The sequence below is a fragment of the Dasypus novemcinctus genome, chromosome 10 (assembly GCF_030445035.2).
Source record: "Dasypus novemcinctus isolate mDasNov1 chromosome 10, mDasNov1.1.hap2, whole genome shotgun sequence".
Taxonomy (NCBI): Eukaryota; Metazoa; Chordata; class Mammalia; order Cingulata; family Dasypodidae; genus Dasypus; species Dasypus novemcinctus.
Window position 1 is genome coordinate 76,883,462 of NC_080682.1, and position 19,426 is coordinate 76,902,887.

Consider the following 19,426-nt stretch of genomic DNA (forward strand, 5'->3'; position numbering starts at 1 on the left):
GGAACTAATGATCTGTTTAATCACACTCATTTCTGGATTCAGTGAGAAAGGCCTGGATGTGAATCACATCTCCAAGTCTTCATTCCTGCATTCAACAAGTATTTATTGAACATCTACTATGTGCCAGACACTGTTAACTGGGGACATAGTAATGAACAAAATAAGGCCTCATGTAGCTTATATTCTAGCAGAAGCAGACAGATGATGAACAGATGATAAACAAGAGTGTAAAATAATGTCAGGCAGTGACAAGTGAAGAATCTGTTACTGGTTGTGAAAATCTGGGAAAGCTACCTAACATCTCAGAGCATTATTGCTACATCTGTAAAACAGATTCTTTCTCCACCTCACAAAGTTGTTGGATTAAAGTGAGATTGTAGTCGTGGAACTAGCAAGGAGGCACATAGTAAGCATGCAATGAATGTTCCTTTTTTTACTCCATCTCCCTCTATAGGTTTGGTGAGGATTCTCCTTGCAAATTTTAATTTATCAGAACCCAAGGGGAAAGAATGGAGTCACCTCCTATTCATGGATCGTCCCATTCTCTTTCTAGTACCTTTTCATAGGGCCTTTACAAGGATATGTGTGAAAGCACCTTGAGGCCTCCTCACACAGTAGGTGCTCAAGGATTTTTAGTCAAATGTTAGACAGTGCTGTCAAACTGTGTTGCGCCTCTTTTGTTGAGACAGACAGCAGCTGCTTTGAGGGCACACACCACGTTTCATGCCCAACCAGTGAGCACTCACACCACACTGCCTCAGTGCCAGTCTGATCCTAGCCGAAGCAGGAGTCTCGTGCTCCAGAAAAGCCACAACAGGCACTCCCGAGAGTCTGATTCTACAGAAAGAGGATTTTAGGTTTTTTTGAAAGTCTTTTTCTCATTTAACTCTTATCTCTATGCCGCTCCCTAAATGGGAGAAAGATAAATAGAAAACAGGTTCAGCTGCAGGGCTTTAGCTGCGGGGAACAGTTACAGCTGTCCCTGACTGCACTACAAAAGGGGAATACAGTCCAGAGCCTTTTTCGGGTATGGAAACTCCAGGTGGGGAGGTACTTGGGCTGAGGAAGAACGTGGCCTGAATGTCTCCTTGTTTTTGCTCCTAGAAGTGAACTGTGCGTAACCTCTCTCTGACCTGGGTTTCCCTCTCCATGCTTCCAGGCTGTGCACGTGGGGATGCGAGCGCTCATCTACAACAGCTCCACGGTGGGCTCTCAGGCCGAGCACTCGGGCATGCGGACCTACTACTTCAGTGCCGACACGCAGGAGGACATGAACGCTTGGGTCAGGGCCATGAACCAGGCTGCACAGGTGCTGTCTCGGTCATCACTGAGGAGGTCAGTCCTCACAGAGCCTGCTGGAGCTCGGCTTACACTAGGGTGGGGCCTAGTAAGTCCTCCTGGGTGCTTGAAATTCTCCTGCTCATTCACTGGTCTTAAGTGTTGCCCTCTCTGACATCCTTTTTACAATGAGCACTTCCTGGAGGGGAATGTAAAAATGCTAACACTGAGCTGGAAGGTCCCCTAGAAGTAATCGAGGCCAGTCTCTTTTAAACAAGAAAAACACTAGGGCGGGGAAGGTTGAAATGACTGCCCGGAATCCACAGTCAAAGAAAGGGGCATGTGTGCATGTGCTTGTTCTCAGGTTTTCTTCTCTGATGAGTGCTGAAAGGGTCAACCTTGAGCACCAGACTGTGCAGTGGGTAGAGGGCATACAAGAAAGATCTTGCAAACTGAAAATATGCCACAGTCTGTCCACATGTTGCTGAGGGCTGACCCGGGCGCATCTTCTAGCTGCCTTTTCCCTCAAGGAGTCCAACCAAGGGCACAGACAGGGATCTTGAAATTCTTGAGTTCGTTGGCTGTTGGTAATTCCCTGAGAGAAGCAGAGGAGGAAGATGAGATCAGAATAGTCAGTGTGTGTCCTCATCTGATAGGGGCCACATCCTTCCCAATTTAGATGTCTCTGACAATGTTCTTTCAGTGAGGCCTCAAAACATGAAGGCATTCTCTAAGAAAGAAAAGGGCAAGATTTCCCAGTGACTGGAAATGGATTTCACTTGGTGTGTTTAAGTGTGTCAGCATTGCAGGACTCATCGCACATGATAAGTGGTTTTTGGTATTAGTGGTATATTTCCCAGCCTCTGTGTTCTCTCTGCCTCTCTGCCCCACCCCCCCATGAGAGGGCTCCTTGGTCTGCTTGCTGGTTGTTTTTGCTTGTTGTTTGCTTGTGGGTTTGTTGTTGTTGTTGTTGTTGTTGTTGTTGCTCATTGCTCATTGTTTGTTTTTTCTTTAGAAGATTCTGGGGACCAAACCCAGGACCTCCCATGTGGGAGGTGGGTGCTCAACTGCTTGAGCCACATTCACTCCCTGCTCTTGTTTTTTTTTTTTTAAGATTTATTTTATTTATTCCCCCCCCCCATTGTCTGCTCTCTTGTGTCCATTCGCTGTGTGTTCTTCTGTGTCTGCTTACATTCTCGATGGCACCGGGAATCTGTGTCTCTTTTTTGTTGCCTCAGCTTGCTGTGTCAGCTCTCTGTGTGTGCAGTGTCACTCCTGGGTGCACTGCACTTTTTGTGGGAGTGCCTCTCCTTTCAGGGCACACTCCTTGCTCGTGGGGCATTTCTGTGCGGGGGCCGTCCCTGCATGGCAGTCCTTGTGCAAGGCAGCACTGCACATGGGCCAGCTCACCACATGGGCCAGGAGGCCCTGGGTTTGAAACCTGGACCTCCTATATGGTAGGCGGACGCTCTATCAGTTGAGCCACATCTGCTTGTTTTTGTTTTTGCTCATTTTTTTTTTTTCTCCATGTCTGCTTGTTGTCTGTCTTCTTCAGGAGGCACCGTCTACTGTATCCAGGACTTCCTATAATCGGATTCTTCTAGGTTCTTGGCTATGTTACATAAAAGAATGTAAGAACATGCCAGTTTAGTTAGGCCAGTAGTTTATTAAGGAAATGAAAGAAGAGATGAAAAGAACAGATTACGGGTTCCCAGGTATACTTGCGGGCTGGTCCAGGCAGAAAAAGGGACGATTTTTGCCTGTGTGCTTGTTTTTAAACCATTAATTACTCTTCCCCCTGTTAATGCTTGGGTGAGGGGTCCCAGCTGTTTGCTGTTTTGATTGGTTACCTCACCCATCAATTTCCCCCCCAGGCAGGGCAATGGTAAGGCCCCTTGAAATATCCCGGGCTTTTCCTTGATCCCAGAAGAAATCCCATTCCAAATGGGGGATTCTTGCGAGGTTCTTCCAGCCACCTTATGGTGGGGGTCTTTCCCTCAGGGGGTGGGAAAGGTTCCATGGCACGTTTGGCTGTGGTTTTCTGCCAGGTCCCAGATTTGTCTTTTCAAACTAGCCTGCCTCACTCCCAGGTGGTCGGCGGGCACTCGACTGCTTGAACCACATCCGCTCCCCCTCCGTGTTCTCTTTGTTGAAGTGAACAGACCACCGGTGTCCGCAGTGAGCGAGCGCCTTCAAGAGGCCAGGCAGGGGCAGGTCCTTCCCTCCAGAGCCCAAAACACCTCAGTTGGAGCATTTGTTTCCTTTTTTTGGTCCTTTACCCTTCCTATTTCTCAGTATTCTAGGGTTTGAGCAGGGATCACCTTTTTATCTTCTGCACAACATCTGATGCATAGTAAGCTCTTAAATGTTTGTTGAGTGAATGAGTGGATGGGAGATTAAGAGAGCGAATGAATATGTTGAATAGAACAGGACCAAAGACTGTCCTGGCGCTCACCACGTGGACCCTGAATCGGTAACTCTTAGCTACAGGTATTCAGTCAGTATTTACTCCACCTCCTAACATTATCTTCCAGTTTTTCTGCCATGTCCACGACGATGATATGAAAGGCCGTGTCACTGTTCATGGCGTCACCATTATTTTCCTGGCCAACCAGCCCCATCTTCCTAGGGAAAGGAACTGGAGAAATTTGCCACAGCTTTCTGCGTGCACATGCTAGCTTCTAGTGTCACTGATTCCTTGTCTTTGTTTTCCATTTTATTATTATATATATATATTCATTTATTATACAATAAATGAAGACATTTTTATTGTAAAAAAAAAATGCAAAAGGGAAAGATAAAGATATCCCAAGTCACCTTCTCAGGGTAATCTCTGTTACCAGGTTAATGGGTATCCTTCTGAACTGTTAACTGTTAGCTATTATACATATATGCACTGATAGAAATATAAAGGTTTCTTTTGATAGTATTCTGTGGTGTAGATGTACTGTAATGTACTTAAGCATGCACCAAATCTTAGACATTTTCCCCCGTAATTTTTTACCATTATGAACAGTGCTGAAATGAAAATCCTTCTATGAGACTCTTCATATGTGAGTCTTTGAGATTGCTGGGTCAAAATATGATACATTTTAAACTTTAATCAATACCACCAAATTGTCCTTTAAAGAAAGCATTATTTTCCGCTAGTGAGAGTGCTGATTTCCTACATCTTTACTAATTGTCGATGTTATTAGTCTTCAAACTTTTTTGCCAACCTGCTGTGTAAATAAATAGTATTTGGTTGCTTTAATCTGTGTTGGCATATGGTGAGCATCTTCCATATGCACTGGCCACTTTCATTCCCCTTTCAGTGATATGCCTACCTATCCTCTGCCCATCTTTTACTGCGTTGTTTCCCTTTTCTCAATGCCTCCTTTCCTATGTGCCTGGTTAAGAGTGTTTTTTAGCTTCTTGCAGAGAGCCTGATGGCAGGCTCTCCATTCTTATGGTTCATGGAATCTGTTTGCCCCTTTTTTGAAGTCAGGGTGCACTTTCCCAGTCTCTATTCTGGCACCTTTTCCTGGTCTCTCTGATTCCTCTGAGATCACCCAAGAAATTCCTTGAGTCCATCTCCAAGTTCACTTTGGGCCTGCGGCACTGATTGTGTGGCCTGGAGCTCAGCTGCAGGAGCCTTGGAATTTTCCGTTCCTTCGCTCCATCTTGGACTTTCAGTCCCTCTTAACCAAGCTTGTTCTTTTCATAGTGAAGAACATTCTTCTTGAGGAAGATATGGAACTAAGCCAGAGGATAAAGAATTTAGTTTTCTGTATCAAGCAGAGATGCCTAGATGCCTGTCTCTTTATTAAAACAAACAAACAAAAAAAAACCCTGCTTTGCTTTATTTCTATTCTTGAGAAAGTAGAAAGTTTGTTCTTATTTTGTTTTACCTAAACAAAACTTACCTCCTTCTTAGCTGTCATTCACATGGGACCATTCTATTACTTTGTATTTGTGCTTGACTTTGTGTTCCACCTTCCATTTCTTGTACCTATCTGTATTAGTTTCTCAGCTGTTAAAACAAAGACCATACAATGGTTGGCTTAAACAATGGAACTTTATTGGCTCACAGTTTTGAGGCCAGGAGAAGTCCAAAATCGAGGCCTCAGCAAAGTGATGCTTTCTCCCAGAAGACTGACGTTCTAGGGCTGGCTGCCTGCAGTCCTTGGCCCTTGACTCCTCTGTCACATGGCAGTGCACATGGCAGCATCTTCTACTTTCTCTTTTGTGTTCTTTGAACTTCCAGCTTCCGGCTGCTCCCTGTGGTTCTCTTTCTGTGTCCACTTTCCTTGCTTATAAGGACTCAGCCATATTGAATTAAGGCCTACCCTCATTCAGTCTGGGCCTTAACTAAGACCGTTTTCAAAGGTCCTATTTACAAATGGGTTCATACCTACAGGACCAAGGTTTAGGACCCGAACATGCCTTTTGTGGAGAACATAATTCAGTTCCTACCACTATCCTGTTGGGATACTTTCTACTTTTTCCTACTTTTTCTTCTTTCCTGAAGAATTTGTGAATAACTCTCAGATTTTAGCTTTTGAAAGTTTCTTTTCTTTCTCCATTGGACTGACTTTCAATTTAGGGTCTCAGGCTATTGTATCATCCCTAGCTCTTCTCAGAATTTTTGAAATTTCTTGTTGTGCTCTTAAAAAACTCTTCACATCCTTGGATCATGTCCTCCCAAGCTTCCTCCTTTTTTTCCTTTTTTTATATCAACTAGTTCTACCTTCTGAGTCACAGTAAAGACAGCACAGCAATTCCCCTTAACCTTCTGAAAGATGAAATTGTCAGAAAGTAAATCTTTGGGAAACGGACTTGGCCCAGTGTTTAGGGCGTCTGTCTACCACATGGGAGGCCCGCGGTTCAAACCCCGGGCCCCCTTGATCCGTGTGGAGCTGGCCCATGCGTGGTGCTGATGTGCGCAAGGAGTACCCTGCCACGCAGGGGTGTCCCCCATGTAGGGGAGCCCCACGCACAAGGAGTGCGCCCATAAGGAGAGCCGCCCAGCATGAAAGAAAGTGCAGCCTGCTGAGGAATGGCGCCGCCCACACTTCCCGTGCTGCTGACGGCAACAGAAGCGGACAAAGAAACAAGACGCAGCAAATAGACACAGAGAACAGACAACCGGGGAAGGGGGGAATTAAATAAAATAAAATAAATCTTTAAAAAAAAAAAAAGTAAATCTAGATGTATTAAATGTTCTATTTTTCTGGAATAAGACGTTCAGACATTTGGTTAATTAGAATTATTCATTAAGCAGGACTAAATCTTGCCTTTCTTCCAGTTCGATGATCTGCATTGGAAAACTTCCATCTCTGTAAGTGCATGACCCCAACCGTAGCATTTTTTTTTTCTCTCTCTCCTCTTTGATTCTCACCAAATGCTTCTAGCCTCATCCATACAGGCAGATGTTTTCTTTATGAATTGTAGTATATTAGTTAGGACTTTTGATAGCAGGTGGACAGAAAACTCTACCATGTTTATTTAAGAAAAAAAGTGGGGGGGGAGTGGATATAGCTCAAGTGGTTGAGCACCTGCTTCCCATATATGAGATCCTGGGTTCAATCCCCAGTAACTCCTAAAGCAAGGGGGTGGGGGTGATTTACTGGTTCAAGTTTCAAATAATGTCATTATAAGTTATTTCTCTCAGGATCTTGGTTGTGCCCATCTCTGGGTTGGATTCATTCTTAAGCTCTAAATGGAGATCTCTGGTAGGATCTGGTGGCATAACTAGCTGTAGTAGCTGCAGGCTTATGTAATCTAGGTTAAAGTCCAGCAGGAAGGAGCCAGGGTCTTTTCCAGAAGCTCTGGGATTCATTCTGATTGGGCAGGGTTAGATCACATTTATATACTAAACCAGTTACAATGGTCAGGGAATGCAGCCCGCTGATTGCCACAGGCCTGGGACACATGCTTCCTTCCTGGGGGCCAGAGATTGGAGCCCTATCCAAACCGCAGGGACTGAGAAGGAAAGAGGGATGGATTCCCAGTTAGGGCTGTGGGCAGAGGAAATTGAAATGACTGCTTGAGGTGGGGTACAGGGTATATAAACAACCAATGTCCAGGTCAGATGATTTACCCTCACTTCTATTAGATTTATTTCCTTTCTCTTATTTATTTCCTCCCAGAGCTTAGTCTCTGAAGTCAGATAGATGGGTTCAAATCCCAGGTCTACTGCTTTCTAGCTGTGTGGTCTTGTACAAATTATATAATAGTCTTATAACCCCCAGTTTTTCTTAGTTCATAAAGTTGTTGCAAAGATTAACTTAAATCAAGTTATGTCTAAAGTGCTTACTTAGCATGATGCCTGAGATGTAGTAGGCTCTCCATATCTGATATGCTAGTTTTTAGAGGGCTTGGATTTTACAGTGTTATTGGCCTTCTAGTTTCATCATTAACCCTCTGGATCACCATGATGATAAGTCTCCTGTGAACAAGTTGCACGCTCTCCCTTGTAGGATCTGCCCATCCCCTAGCAGTGTAAATTTATCATTTTGCCCAGAAGCAGAGCTGAGAGCCCTCACTGAACCTCCTTCCTTTGTCCTCTGGTTTCCTATATTGGCTTCAAGGTCCCTTGATAGATATTCATTCAAATATTCCTGAGACCCCCACCCCACACCCAGGCATGGTTCAGGCTACCAGGTGCTGTGGGCAAAGTCTGCTCTCTAGCTTCTTCTGTTCATAATTTCTTCTCCCTCATCTCCATGTTTTTTTATTAGCCAGACTTTGGGCTCTGGATTTTGAGTCCCTATAGCCTCCTTGAAATATGTCTTCCCCACCTCCCCACCTTGGGCTGCTTTTTCCATCTTGTCTAAGGATGCTTTAACCTCTCTAACAAGTTAGGGCATGAAGCAAGGCCATCAGCTTTCATTTACAGCTCACAGAACTGAAAAGTGACTCAGGGAGGAGGACATACAGGAGGACAACTAATCTCTTTTCTCAATTTCCAAACCTCTCTGGTCTCTGGTGTAACAGTCTTGTCTTGGGCTGAAGGAACTTACAGTCTGGTTGCCTTCAGAATAAAATCCCATTTCCTTATCATGGTTTTTAAGCCTTGCGTGGACCTGGTCCTTACACACACATTTAGCTCATCTCTTGCTATTCCCCATTTTCTATACCCCAACCATACTGAACCTCTTTTAGTAACCTGATGTATTTGCTTTTGATTTATCCATTTATTTAGTCTTGTATTCCACAAATATTTATTGAAGGCATACCGTGGGTCAGGCTCTGTTAAAGATGCTGAGAATACAGCAGTGTTCAAGTTGAGGAGCAAGGTCCCATCCCATACCACTTACATTCTAGAGAGGGAGAGACAGACCATCAACAAGCAAGCAAATAAATCAGCAAGACCATTTTATGTCATGATCGTGGAATGAAGGCAGTAAAACTGGGTGATAGGGTAAGGGGGGATGAGGGGCAGGGAGGAGCCACTTTTGGGTGATCAGGGAAGGCCTCTATAAAAGGATGATGTGGAGCTGAGGACTGACTGATACAAGAAGGTCAGATAATAATGTTCTGGGCAGAAAGAATGGCATATACAAAATGCCCTGAGGCGAGAAAGAGCTTGTCTTGTTCAGATAGCAGGCTGAATGTGGGAATGTGGAGGAATCGGAGTAAGCAAAGGGGAGAACAGACTGTGAAGAAATCTGGGAGGTAGGTAGATTCCAGCTCATGAGGCATCAGCATCCCTCTGGGCCTTGCTCATCTGTCCCCCAGTCCCCTCACGCTTATTAGGACAACTTCCACACATCCTATAGCTTTTAGCTTAGATGTCATTTCCTCCTGCCCTGACTCTTCAGTAATTGGTACCCCCTACTTTAGCCCTGTCATTCCTTAATCATTTATCTTTCATATTAGAGTTATAGCTGCCTGATTTCTCACTGTTTACCCTTACTACACTGTAAGCTCTTTGAAAATGGGAACTATGTAGGTCTCATTTACCCTATTACCCCCACTTGGTTTAGTGTCTGACACATAGTAAGTATCCAGTTAATAGGGTGAATGAATGTTTGGCTGGCTTGGGGGCGGGGTGGGGGTGTGGTTGAATGTATGGACAGAATAACTGTGAAATCGCCATGCCTAAGGTGCTCAAATAAGGATTCGGGATGGCGGAGAGCTCTCTGAGCAATTCTGGGCCTGAAATGTGGGAATCAGCCTGCTCAGAAAGGGCCCACACATTTTGGGCTATCTGCTTTGTCTTTGGGTAACTAAATCTTTGGCCTTCTAAACCCTTCTCCACCTGGAGGAAGGTGTAGTAGGGCGATGTCTGGGCTGAACAAGCACCTTGGACCCTTGGCAGAAGTGATTTATAGACATGAGTTCAGCCTGGTGCAGAGCTCAGATGCGATGGGGTTTGAATCCTGCTTATGTCACTGGTTGCAGGAGCTGGAGTACGTTTGACCACCTCTCTGAGCTTCACTCTCATTATCTATAATGAAAGAATAATAAAACCTCTAACTTACGGGCTTGTGTGATGATAAAAAGATGTAATCTATCTAAAGTACCTGGCTCAGGGTTTTGCATTTGAAGGTACTGGGTGATAAGGCTGCAGCTACTGTAGCCACTGCCCTTTTGCCTATAGTTCAGCAGAGACAATGGTTAAAGTAATCACAAGTATGTGTGCATGAGTGTCCTCAGCCTATCTGGGCTTGACCGTACTGACCTTGCGAGATTGTTGTAGGGATTAGAGAGGGTGGATGTCAAGTTTCTGGCACACAGTAGGACCCAGCATATGGTAATAATAACCCAGCTGTGAGCATCGGCCACAAAAATATATGACCCAGACTGTGACCGCCATAGGGAAATGGAAAGTGAGGGATCTTGTCGTGCGCAGAGCTCTAGACTGGTCAGCTTGAGCTGGGACAGTTGGGTAAGTCCTGCCCAAGCAGACGGAAGAGGGAAAGAGTCTCTAGGTAGCAATGAACGAAGACCAGTAGACACGAAGTATCTTTTCTCCCTTTTACTTCCAGTTGTCAATCTGTAAAACTTCACCAGGAAAAAAACAAAACTGCACAAGGGACTTCGCCAGTAGCCCCTCGATTAAGGCAGGAGGCGGTCTCTGGTTGGCAGTCTGGCCACCTATACTTCACTTTTTTCGGGGGATAGGGGCTCCTGGGGAATTGTGGAGTGTGTCTTCAGAGCTGTCAGGCTCTTTATTGTTAATTCAAAGTGGAGCATGAAAAGCAGTCGGATAGCTTCCCCCATCCCAGGGGGACTGTCCTATTTAACTCTGGGGAAAAGAGGCAGTCTACTCCCGTCTCTGTTTCTCTCCACCCATCTCCTTTCTCAAATACTAGGGATTAATTCAAGCAAGCAAGCCTGCATTAGGGCTCCCTGGATACTTTGGGTCTCTTTATCTTCAGCCTTTTGCACACATCTGTTACCTCTGCCCAGGGTCAGTTCTGCTTTTGAGCCCAGTGTGGTCCTGAGCCTGGGCTCGGTACTCAGGACTCAGTGTCCATTAGCACAGGCTGAGCTATTTCTCGTGGCAGGACTTCTGCCCCTGGCCGGACTCAGATCAGACTCTCCAAGAATGTCGGTGGCACAGCTCTTGTTCTTCGGCTGCTAGTTTGGTCATTTTGGTAAGGTGACTGGGGAGAGATTCTTCCAGTGGGATTACTGCAGAAGGGCTGTGTCTGCCAATAGGACTAAGTTCCAACCGAGCCCCTAAGAGCGATTATTCTACTTCCAACCCAAGTATTTCAATAAGATTTAAGGTATTGGGTTTTTGGGGTTTTTTTTTAGCATTAAGGTAGAGGGAAAGTAGTGTTCCTTAATTTCTGGTGAGATAAAGGATTTAGAAGCTGAATCATTTAATAATCAGTACACAGATGACTCATAAGATCTGTTACTTTTGAAGTTCTTGTGAAAAAGTATCCCCTGTCTGAAATGTGTGCTCTTCCCACTTGCAGGAGGAAACAAGAATTTGCTCTAAGTAGTCATAAGCATTGCTGTGATGCATTGCAAATGGAGTGGCCCAACCCCAGCCCATAATAAGCCTATCCCTTTATATCTGTTAGGGATTGCTTTTGAATGCTAGTAATAGAACAGCCTAACTTAGGATAGCATAATCAAATTTGGTTCAGCTTTCTTACATAAAGGGAATCCAGATATAGGCAGTCTAGACTGGGATAGTGGTTCCATGATGCCATCAGGGATCTGGGCTCTTTCTCACTTTCTATGCTGTTTTTTGGCTTATAGCTTTCATCCCTATTTTTGTCCCCAAGGAATTACAAATGGGTGCTTTGCCAGAGCTAGCTAACCATCTGAGCCTGCCTTCTTTTAAGACCTAATCTATATCACATGGTCATCGTCTGCTATAAGGAAGGTTGGGAAATGTTTTTGCTGAGTACACTGCCACTTTAAAAAAAAAATTGGGGGCAAAGAAGGAGAGAATAGATAACTGGCTATGCAGTGCATTTGCATTTGAGGACATACTGTGTGCCAGACACTGTGTCATGTTCTTTATGTGTGTCATCTCCTTTGATCTTCAAACAACCCAAGAGGCCGGGACTGTTATCACTATTTTATAGATGAGAAACCTGAGTCTGGAGAGGTCAGGGACTTTCCCAAGGTCACCTGGCTTATCTGTGCTAGAGCCAGCTCTTGAATGCAGGTCTGACTGGCTCTAAACCCCGTGCCCTCTGAGTTTGTCATGTTCTAGCAGTGATACACATAGCCAAATTGGTTTCTGGGTGTGATGAATTTCTTTTATTTTTTCATAGTCTTTTGATTCCAAGTGCCCATGGTAATAGCAATGACCTGCACAGGACGAGTGGCTGGTTTGCAAAAGGCTTGTTGTCAGCTTAACTAAATATCTATGATTTGTATGGCCAAGTTCTCTGAATGACACAGTCATTGACAGCTGAGGGGTGCTTAATTCTTTCCTACCAGTGTGCTAAATCAAGCACTGCAGATCTATTTTGTGACAGTTCTCCTGATTTGAGAAGTCATGTGTTAAGTTGTTGGGAAGGCAAAGACACAGTGAGAAACCCAAAAAATCTTCTTTTTTTTTTTTTTTTTTTTGCCTTAAATCCCATAACTTATTAAATTAAATATATAAAGTTAGAGAAAGTGGGGGAGTAAGAAAGATAACCTTTACCTTCTTTATTTGCAGCCATAGCCTGCACTTTGGGGGCCCAAGCCTTATGTAAATCCTTGCAGCCATGGAAATAAGGAACTGTCTCTAATCCCAAAGTTTTAGAGGCTAGAAAAATGCCAAGTAGCAAGCAGACTACCATTCTTTTAGCCATCTCTAAAGATTTTATTTTCAGGAAGTACTGGTATATATGGGGCTATATATACTGGTGTGTATAAGGACTAAGATTTATAGTTGTAAAATAAACTCCAAGGTCAGAAAAGACTAGCAAACTCCATGATTAGGGAACAGTTGTTTGTGAGAACAGCAGTCAATTTGGTTACCATGATTAAATCAGGCTGCAGGGTCATTTGGCTTTGAAGGCAGAAACTGTTTTCTCTACTTCTTTCTTATACCCCTGTACTAGTTTGTTTGATACAGTTATGAATTCCAAAAATAGATACTGGATTATGTTTGTAATCAGGTCTGTACCTGGACATGATGAGTTATGATTGGGGCTTTGATTGGGCCACGTTAATAGGGCGTTGAGGCCCCACCCCTTGGTGGGTGGGGACTCACAGATAACAGGCAAGGCAAAGAACAGAGTTGGGGGTTTTGATATTGGAGTTTTGATGTTGGAATTTGATGCTGAAGACTTAAGCAGGAGCCCTGGGAAGTAAGCTCACAGAGGAAAGAGAAGCAAGCCCCAGGAAGAGAGGAACCTTGAACCCAGAGAGAAGCAAGACCCTGAAAGGGAGGAACCCAGGAAGCCTGAACCCTCACAGCCATTGGCAGCCATCTTGCTCCAACACGTGAAAATAGACTTTGGTGAGGGAAGTAACTTATGCTTTATGGCCTGGTATCTGTAAGCTCCTATCCCAAATAAATACCCTTTATAAAAACCAACCAATTTTTGGTATTTTGCATCAGCGCCCCCTTGGCTGACTAATACAACCCCCAAATGCCCATCTCAGTGTGTAATAAATAGGTGCTCAATAAATACATGGTGATTAATGAATAAAGGAAGAAAAATCCATGTTATTGTTGGTTGGGCTGAGGCAGTGTACTTAATCCTTGGAGTTGAGAAAATCCTCTTTCCCCTTCAGTTCTAAAGTCATACATATCGGTGGCATATTGGCTTCACTGTCTGACTTTATGATAAGGTGCTGTTTATCTTGGTGTGTGAATATCAGGGAGGGTTTCAAAATTGGAGTAACCACTTGGAAACATCAGAGCAAGTGAAACCCAAAGCCGTATGTCATATTCTAAAAGCTTCAGGGACTTGTGGGGGTGTGACACAGAGAGCAGTGAGAGCTTTGAATCTTTTATTTCCTGAATTTGAAAAATAGAAAAGAAGGTAAAGGTCAGCTTAGAGAACTTGAAGGCCACTTAGTGGAGTTACACTTAAGTGGTTATGGAAAATTAAAGGGAGAAAAGAAAGATAAAACATACGATGTGTACATTGTAGAACAGAGTTTTTAAGCTTACAGTAGGGATTGTTTTTTCTAAAAGTGTTGGCCCCTGAATATTTCCCACATATACCCACTACTGTAGCTAATAGACTCATGAATAGTGTTGGAACGGCCCTTAGAGGTCACCATCCAAATGTGCCATAAAATGATGTAAGGGGAGTGGGTGTAGCTCAGAGGTTGAATGCCTGGTTCCCGTATGCGAGATCCTGGGTTCAATCTCTGATACTGCCAGGTGGATGGATGGAAGGATGGATGGATGGATGGATGGATGGATGGATGGATGTAATAGTCAGGACTCCTTCCAGTATAAGTAAAAGAAATCCAACTCAAGCTGGCCTAAGTAAGAAAGGAAGTTTATTGGTTCACAACCAAAAACTCCAAGGCTGGTTTAAGCCTGGCTAGATCCAGGAGTTCAGGCCAAGTTTTAGGATTTAAGACAGTCTGCCCTCTACAGCAGACTGTCTGCACTACATCTGCTTTCCTTGGTGTTGGCGTCATTTTCTGACAGCTTCTTCCCACATAGTTGCAACTCTAGGGGTTCCAACCAAAGTCCCAAGGTAAACTGATTGGCCTGAATTGGGTCCTGTGTCAACCCTTGAACAATCACTGAGACTTTGGAGCCTCGACTGGATAGGGAGGAGTAAAATCAGTAGTACCCAAACCACACAGACTGAGAGTAGGGTAAACTTGGTCCCCAAATGAAAACCGAAGTACAGGTACCAGCAGAAAGGGAGTGAAATGATATAGGGGGCAGAAAGAGTTGTCCCCTAATGATGGATAAAAGGAGATCCAGAGAAACTTTTTTTTCCCCAAAAGCTCTAGGTTTTCATGGAAAAGGCATTAGTATATGAACAGTGAGGTGTGTAATTGCTTTTCTTAATTCTCCATGCCTTGTTTAAGGCCAACAGTTGGGCGTACACCCAATAAGAAGTAGACTCTCTGTTAGGGTTTGTATTTTCACTCTATATTGACATTCTAGCTAATCTCCAATGCTGGGTCGATGGGACCTGAATAAGTGCTGATTATTTGTAGCTAGGATAACCTAGGTTCTTGGGATGTTGCAAGGATGCCTGGGATCTGGCCACCAAGATGTAAATGTGGCAGCATTTACATCATATATTCTTACACTGAAGTAGAGACCACTTTGGCTTGGCCATTTCAGGGAATAATGGATCTCAGGGCCAGGACCTTTTTACAAGTACAAGGAGCCACGCTGTCCTCATCCAAGGGTTCCTGGTAATCTTTCTGGTTCTTTTGGGCTGGGCTGCCTTTCCAGTCTAAATTCAGCAAGGCTCCCTGGTACAGGTGATGGGAATGAAGACATAACTAGGACCCTGCCCCAAAAGGGCAAGAGAAAGGTACCTTACTGTGGGAGACAGGCCACGAAAGAGGAGCCATCCTATATGTCCCAGAAACTCCTCCTTAAGCCTCAGTCCACACCGTGATACATCATCACCACCCTCCATTCTCCTTTACAATTTCCAGGTTTGCATGTATGGAGGCCATGACATGCATATGCAGAGGCGGTAGAGGGCAGACTGTCTCTTTTTTAAAAATATATTTATTTATTTATTTCTCTCCCCTTCCCCCCACCCCAGTTGTCTGTTCTCTGTGTCTGTTTGCTGTGTGTTCTTTCTTTGTCTGCTTCTGTTGTCAGCGGCATGAGAATCTGTGTTTCTTTTGTTGCGTCATCTTGTTGCGTCAGCTCTCTTTGTGTGCGGCACCATTCCTGGGCAGGCTGCACTTTCTTTCGCGCTGGGCGGCTCTCCTTATGGGGCGCACTCCTTGCACGTGGGGCTCCCCTACGCAGGGGACACCCCTGCGTGGCAGGGCACTCCTTGCACGCATCAGCACTGCACGTGGGCCAGCTCCACACGGGTCAAGGAGGACCGGGGTTTGAACCATGGACCTCCCATGTGGTAGATGGACTCCCTAACCACCAGCCAAGTCCGCTTCCCAGACTGTCTCTTAAAGCAGATGAGCTGCGGAGTCTAACTGGGTTTAAGCCCTGGCTCCACTCTTTTCCAGCTGTGTGATCTTGGGCAAATCATATATCTGATGCATCTCAGTTTCCTTATCTATAAAATCTGACTAATAATACTTCACAAAATTGTGAAGATTCAACAAGATAATCGAAGGAGAGTGATCAGGATGGTTCCTGGACCCTTTAACTCTTGATAATAGTCACCAGCAGCCAGTGCTATTGTGGCTTCCTGCTTGCTGTTCCCTAAATGTCCATACAAAGAGCTTGCTGTGCCTACTCTCTACTCACCTTCTCTAAAGAATGGTAGTTATGCTGCGAACTGTAGTTTGGGCTGTGCTAAGCACTGGTGGGACAGGCTTTGTGCTCTTCTATCCAAGCTGGGCTACCCTAGGACAGACAGACAGACAGACAAATAGTAAAAGGGAAATTCTGGGTCAGCATAGAGTAGCATGGGAGCATGAGGATGGTCTTCATGAGAACATCACATGTCAATTATTTGTTTTTTAATTCAATAGTGTTTATGGAACACCTCTTCTATACCAGTCATTATGCAGAAATTCTGGGCATACAGTGTTGTGCCAGATGGGCCTCTGGTCTGAAGGAAGTCGCTTTCTAGTTGGGAGACAGATGAGTAAACACGCAACTATGGTCCAGTGCAATTGGTGTGGCATAAGCTCCCAGTCTAGACCGGGTTTGTGTGTTAAGGGTGGCTTCCTGGAGGAGGTGATGTTTGAGCCAGATCCCCAAAGGAGTAAAAATTAGATGGAGAGAGTGAGGGAATGGGCAAGAAATGTGTTTCAGGCGGAGGGAATAGCCCGTGCAAGGGCCTGGAAGTGATCAAATTCATGTTGTGTTCCTTGGGGAGCCTTGGCCGCCAACTGTGCTGTGTGGAGCGGGCTGAATGTGCTGTTGTCATTGCAGGGATGCGGAGAAGGTGGAGCGGCAGGCCGTCCCCCAGGCCAACCACATGGAGGCCTGCCAGGAGTGTGGTCGCGTGGGACCCCGACACGCACGGGATTGTCCTCATCGTGGCCCTGAAGACTCCTTCGGCTTCGAGAGGCGGGAGCAGGAGGAGGAACAGTACCATCCCCGGAGGGACCCGCTAGAGGGCAAGCGGGACAGGAGCAAGGCCAGGTCTCCCTACTTGCCGCCCGAGGACGATGCCTTGTTTGTGGATTTACCCGGCGGCCCGCGAGGCCAGCAGGCGCAGCCGCAGCAGGCGGAGAAGAATGGTGTGCTGCCTGCCTCCTATGGCCCAGGAGAGCAGAACGGGACTGGCGGGTACCAGCGAGCCCTTCCTCCCAAGACCAACTCTGAAAAGCACAGCCAGAGGAAGAGCAGTCTGGCCCAGGTGGAACACTGGGCAAAGGTCCAAAAGGGAGACGGCAGGAGGTCAGTAATGGACTCAGGATTGCTGCTAATAATGAGCATAGTAAGAGAATAGCAATAGCTGTCGTTTACCCAGCACTCGCTAAGTGCCAGACTTAAACTCTTTACCTCTATTTTCTCCCTAAATCCCTGTTAACAACCCCGTGTGGGAGAAGGGGGTATCCCCCAGTTTACGGACAAAGAAACTGGGGCTCTGAGAATTGAAGAAACCTGCCCAGGGCACACAGATAAGTGACAGAGTCAGGGTCCAAACCCAGGTCTGTCAGCTCCAAAGCCCACGCGAGATTACATCAGGAGGTTTCTCCATCCCTGGAGAGCTGGCCTTGTGCCATTCAGCATGTCGATAGTAACTGATCGTCTCCTCTTTCACTACTACTTCCTTGCTTCCTGGAAATAATAGAAAATAGAGTAAATACAATTCCATTTTTTAATTCAGGCACATAGAGATGAAAGTTCTTAGGCATTGTTGACACTAGGCTTTATCATACCCAGCCCTACAGAGTGTTTTTTAATTATTTAGAAAGCATCCCTTGCTATTTGCAAAGCACTATGTATTTTATTATAATTTTATTTTATTATAGTTTTAGATGAACTGGGACGCGTTTATGAAAAATGAAGAATTCAGGGTCACCCAGCGACCTGGTTGTCCCCAGAAGCCACTGTGCTTTGTTTTCATGATGAAGACAGGGCAGACCCTTTTCACCAACCTCAGGCTTCTAAAGCAAACCGCCACAGGAGAGAAGATAGCAGAATCTTGGGGGTTCAGGAAGTTCCCCAGGGGCCGGAGCAGCCGCAGAGGATGTGGCAGAGCTCTGACCAAGTCTGCCACAGTCCTGAGAAACATTTTCTAAAATGCCATATTCACCCTCCCTCTTGGCAAGGTCCAGACTGTCTCCCTGTGGGCTCTGGAGGTAGGAGTGCTCCTAGGGGGATAGCCTAGATGGGATTTGCTCTGTGTTTTGGGGGGGGGGGGGAGGTAGTGTATGCATGTGCGGGCTGCTCTTACCCCTTAAATTTGGTTCAGCTGAGCATTGGGAGGGTGAGTGGTAGGGAAATCACAATGGAAACCCTCCAGACAGGCCACTGATAGACATTGCTGCTGGGACAGACTTGGGGAAGGGAAAGCCTTGTATACTGTATCTAGGATACCTTCTCATTCCCACCCGAGGCTGACTTGGTTGTCCAAAATTTGTGTCTTATTGAAAATGGAAAGCTACTGCCCAAAGACACAGGGAAGGGAAGCTGCTGTTCTTGGTGTCAGGCTAGGTAGGCCCCAGGTAGGTGGTTATGAGATGCCCTTACTACTGTGTGAGGCTGGAAAGTTGGCAGGAATTGTGTCATGTAGGTCCTCATACTCCCAGGTAAGGAATTTGGATTTTATTTGAAAGAGCAATAGGGGGAGCCCTTGGAAACTTTTAAGCGGGCAAGTGATGTGCTCTGACTAATATTTCACAAAGAAGATGAGTTTAGCGAGGAGGCTGCTGCAGGGGCCTAGGGTGGTGGCAGTGGAACCAGAAAGAAACAGATTGAGTGACATTTTGGAGGTTGAGACAATGAAGCTTCTCAGTAAGCTGGAACTGCAGGATTAGGGAGAGGAACCAAGGATGGTCCCTAGAATTTTGGCTTGAGCAACTGCGTAGTTGCCGAGATGGGAAAGCTAAGGAGGAACAAGTTTGGGGGAAACCAGTATTTCCATTTTGGAATATATGTTTGAGAAATCTCTTAGCTGTCTAAGAGCAGATGTCAGGTGGACAGATGGATGTAGTGTGGTGTTGAGGCAAGAGGTCTGGATTGGAGATGTTCATTTGGGAGCAAACAGCATTCAGGTTGTACCCAACACTTAGAAATTAGCAGCAAAAAGGGGATCCAGCAGAGGAGACTGAGCATGTGTGGTTATTGACATCATAACTTAAGCCATTTCCTCTTAAATGTAATAACGATTAAAAACTGAATGACTTGGGAGGTAAAGGCAGGAGAAACCAGAAATACGAGCAGAAAGTGAGGGCAAGGGTTTGGCTTCTATGACCCTGTATTTCCTACTAAAGAGTTTGAATTTAATTTTGAAGGATTTTAGCCTATTGAAGGATTTTAAACAGGAAAATGGCATAATAATATCTAATCTTTAGAATAATAGTTTGAAAGTAGTGGCAGGGAGGAGGCATCAGAATCACAGGGATGAGGGTGGTGGTAGATTTTTCAGACTCAGAGCCTTACCACACC

At 45.2% G+C, this 19,426-nt stretch overlaps 1 protein-coding gene across 20 annotated transcripts in view; it reads left to right on the forward strand.

Moving 5' to 3' along the window:
* PLEKHA7 (pleckstrin homology domain containing A7) overlaps positions 1 to 19,426 on the forward strand; it is a 256,276-nt gene that overhangs the window by 190,083 nt on the left and 46,767 nt on the right. For all 20 annotated transcript variants that reach the window (XR_011649935.1, XR_011649936.1, XR_011649937.1 and 17 more), the window contains 2 exons: positions 1,160 to 1,335; positions 16,739 to 17,209. Coding sequence is in view for 15 of the 20 variants with exons in the window: in XM_071218169.1 (XP_071074270.1) it covers positions 1,160 to 1,335; positions 16,739 to 17,209 (647 nt within the window). In the remaining 5 variants the exon portion in view is untranslated. The remainder of the gene's footprint in view (positions 1 to 1,159; positions 1,336 to 16,738; positions 17,210 to 19,426) is intronic.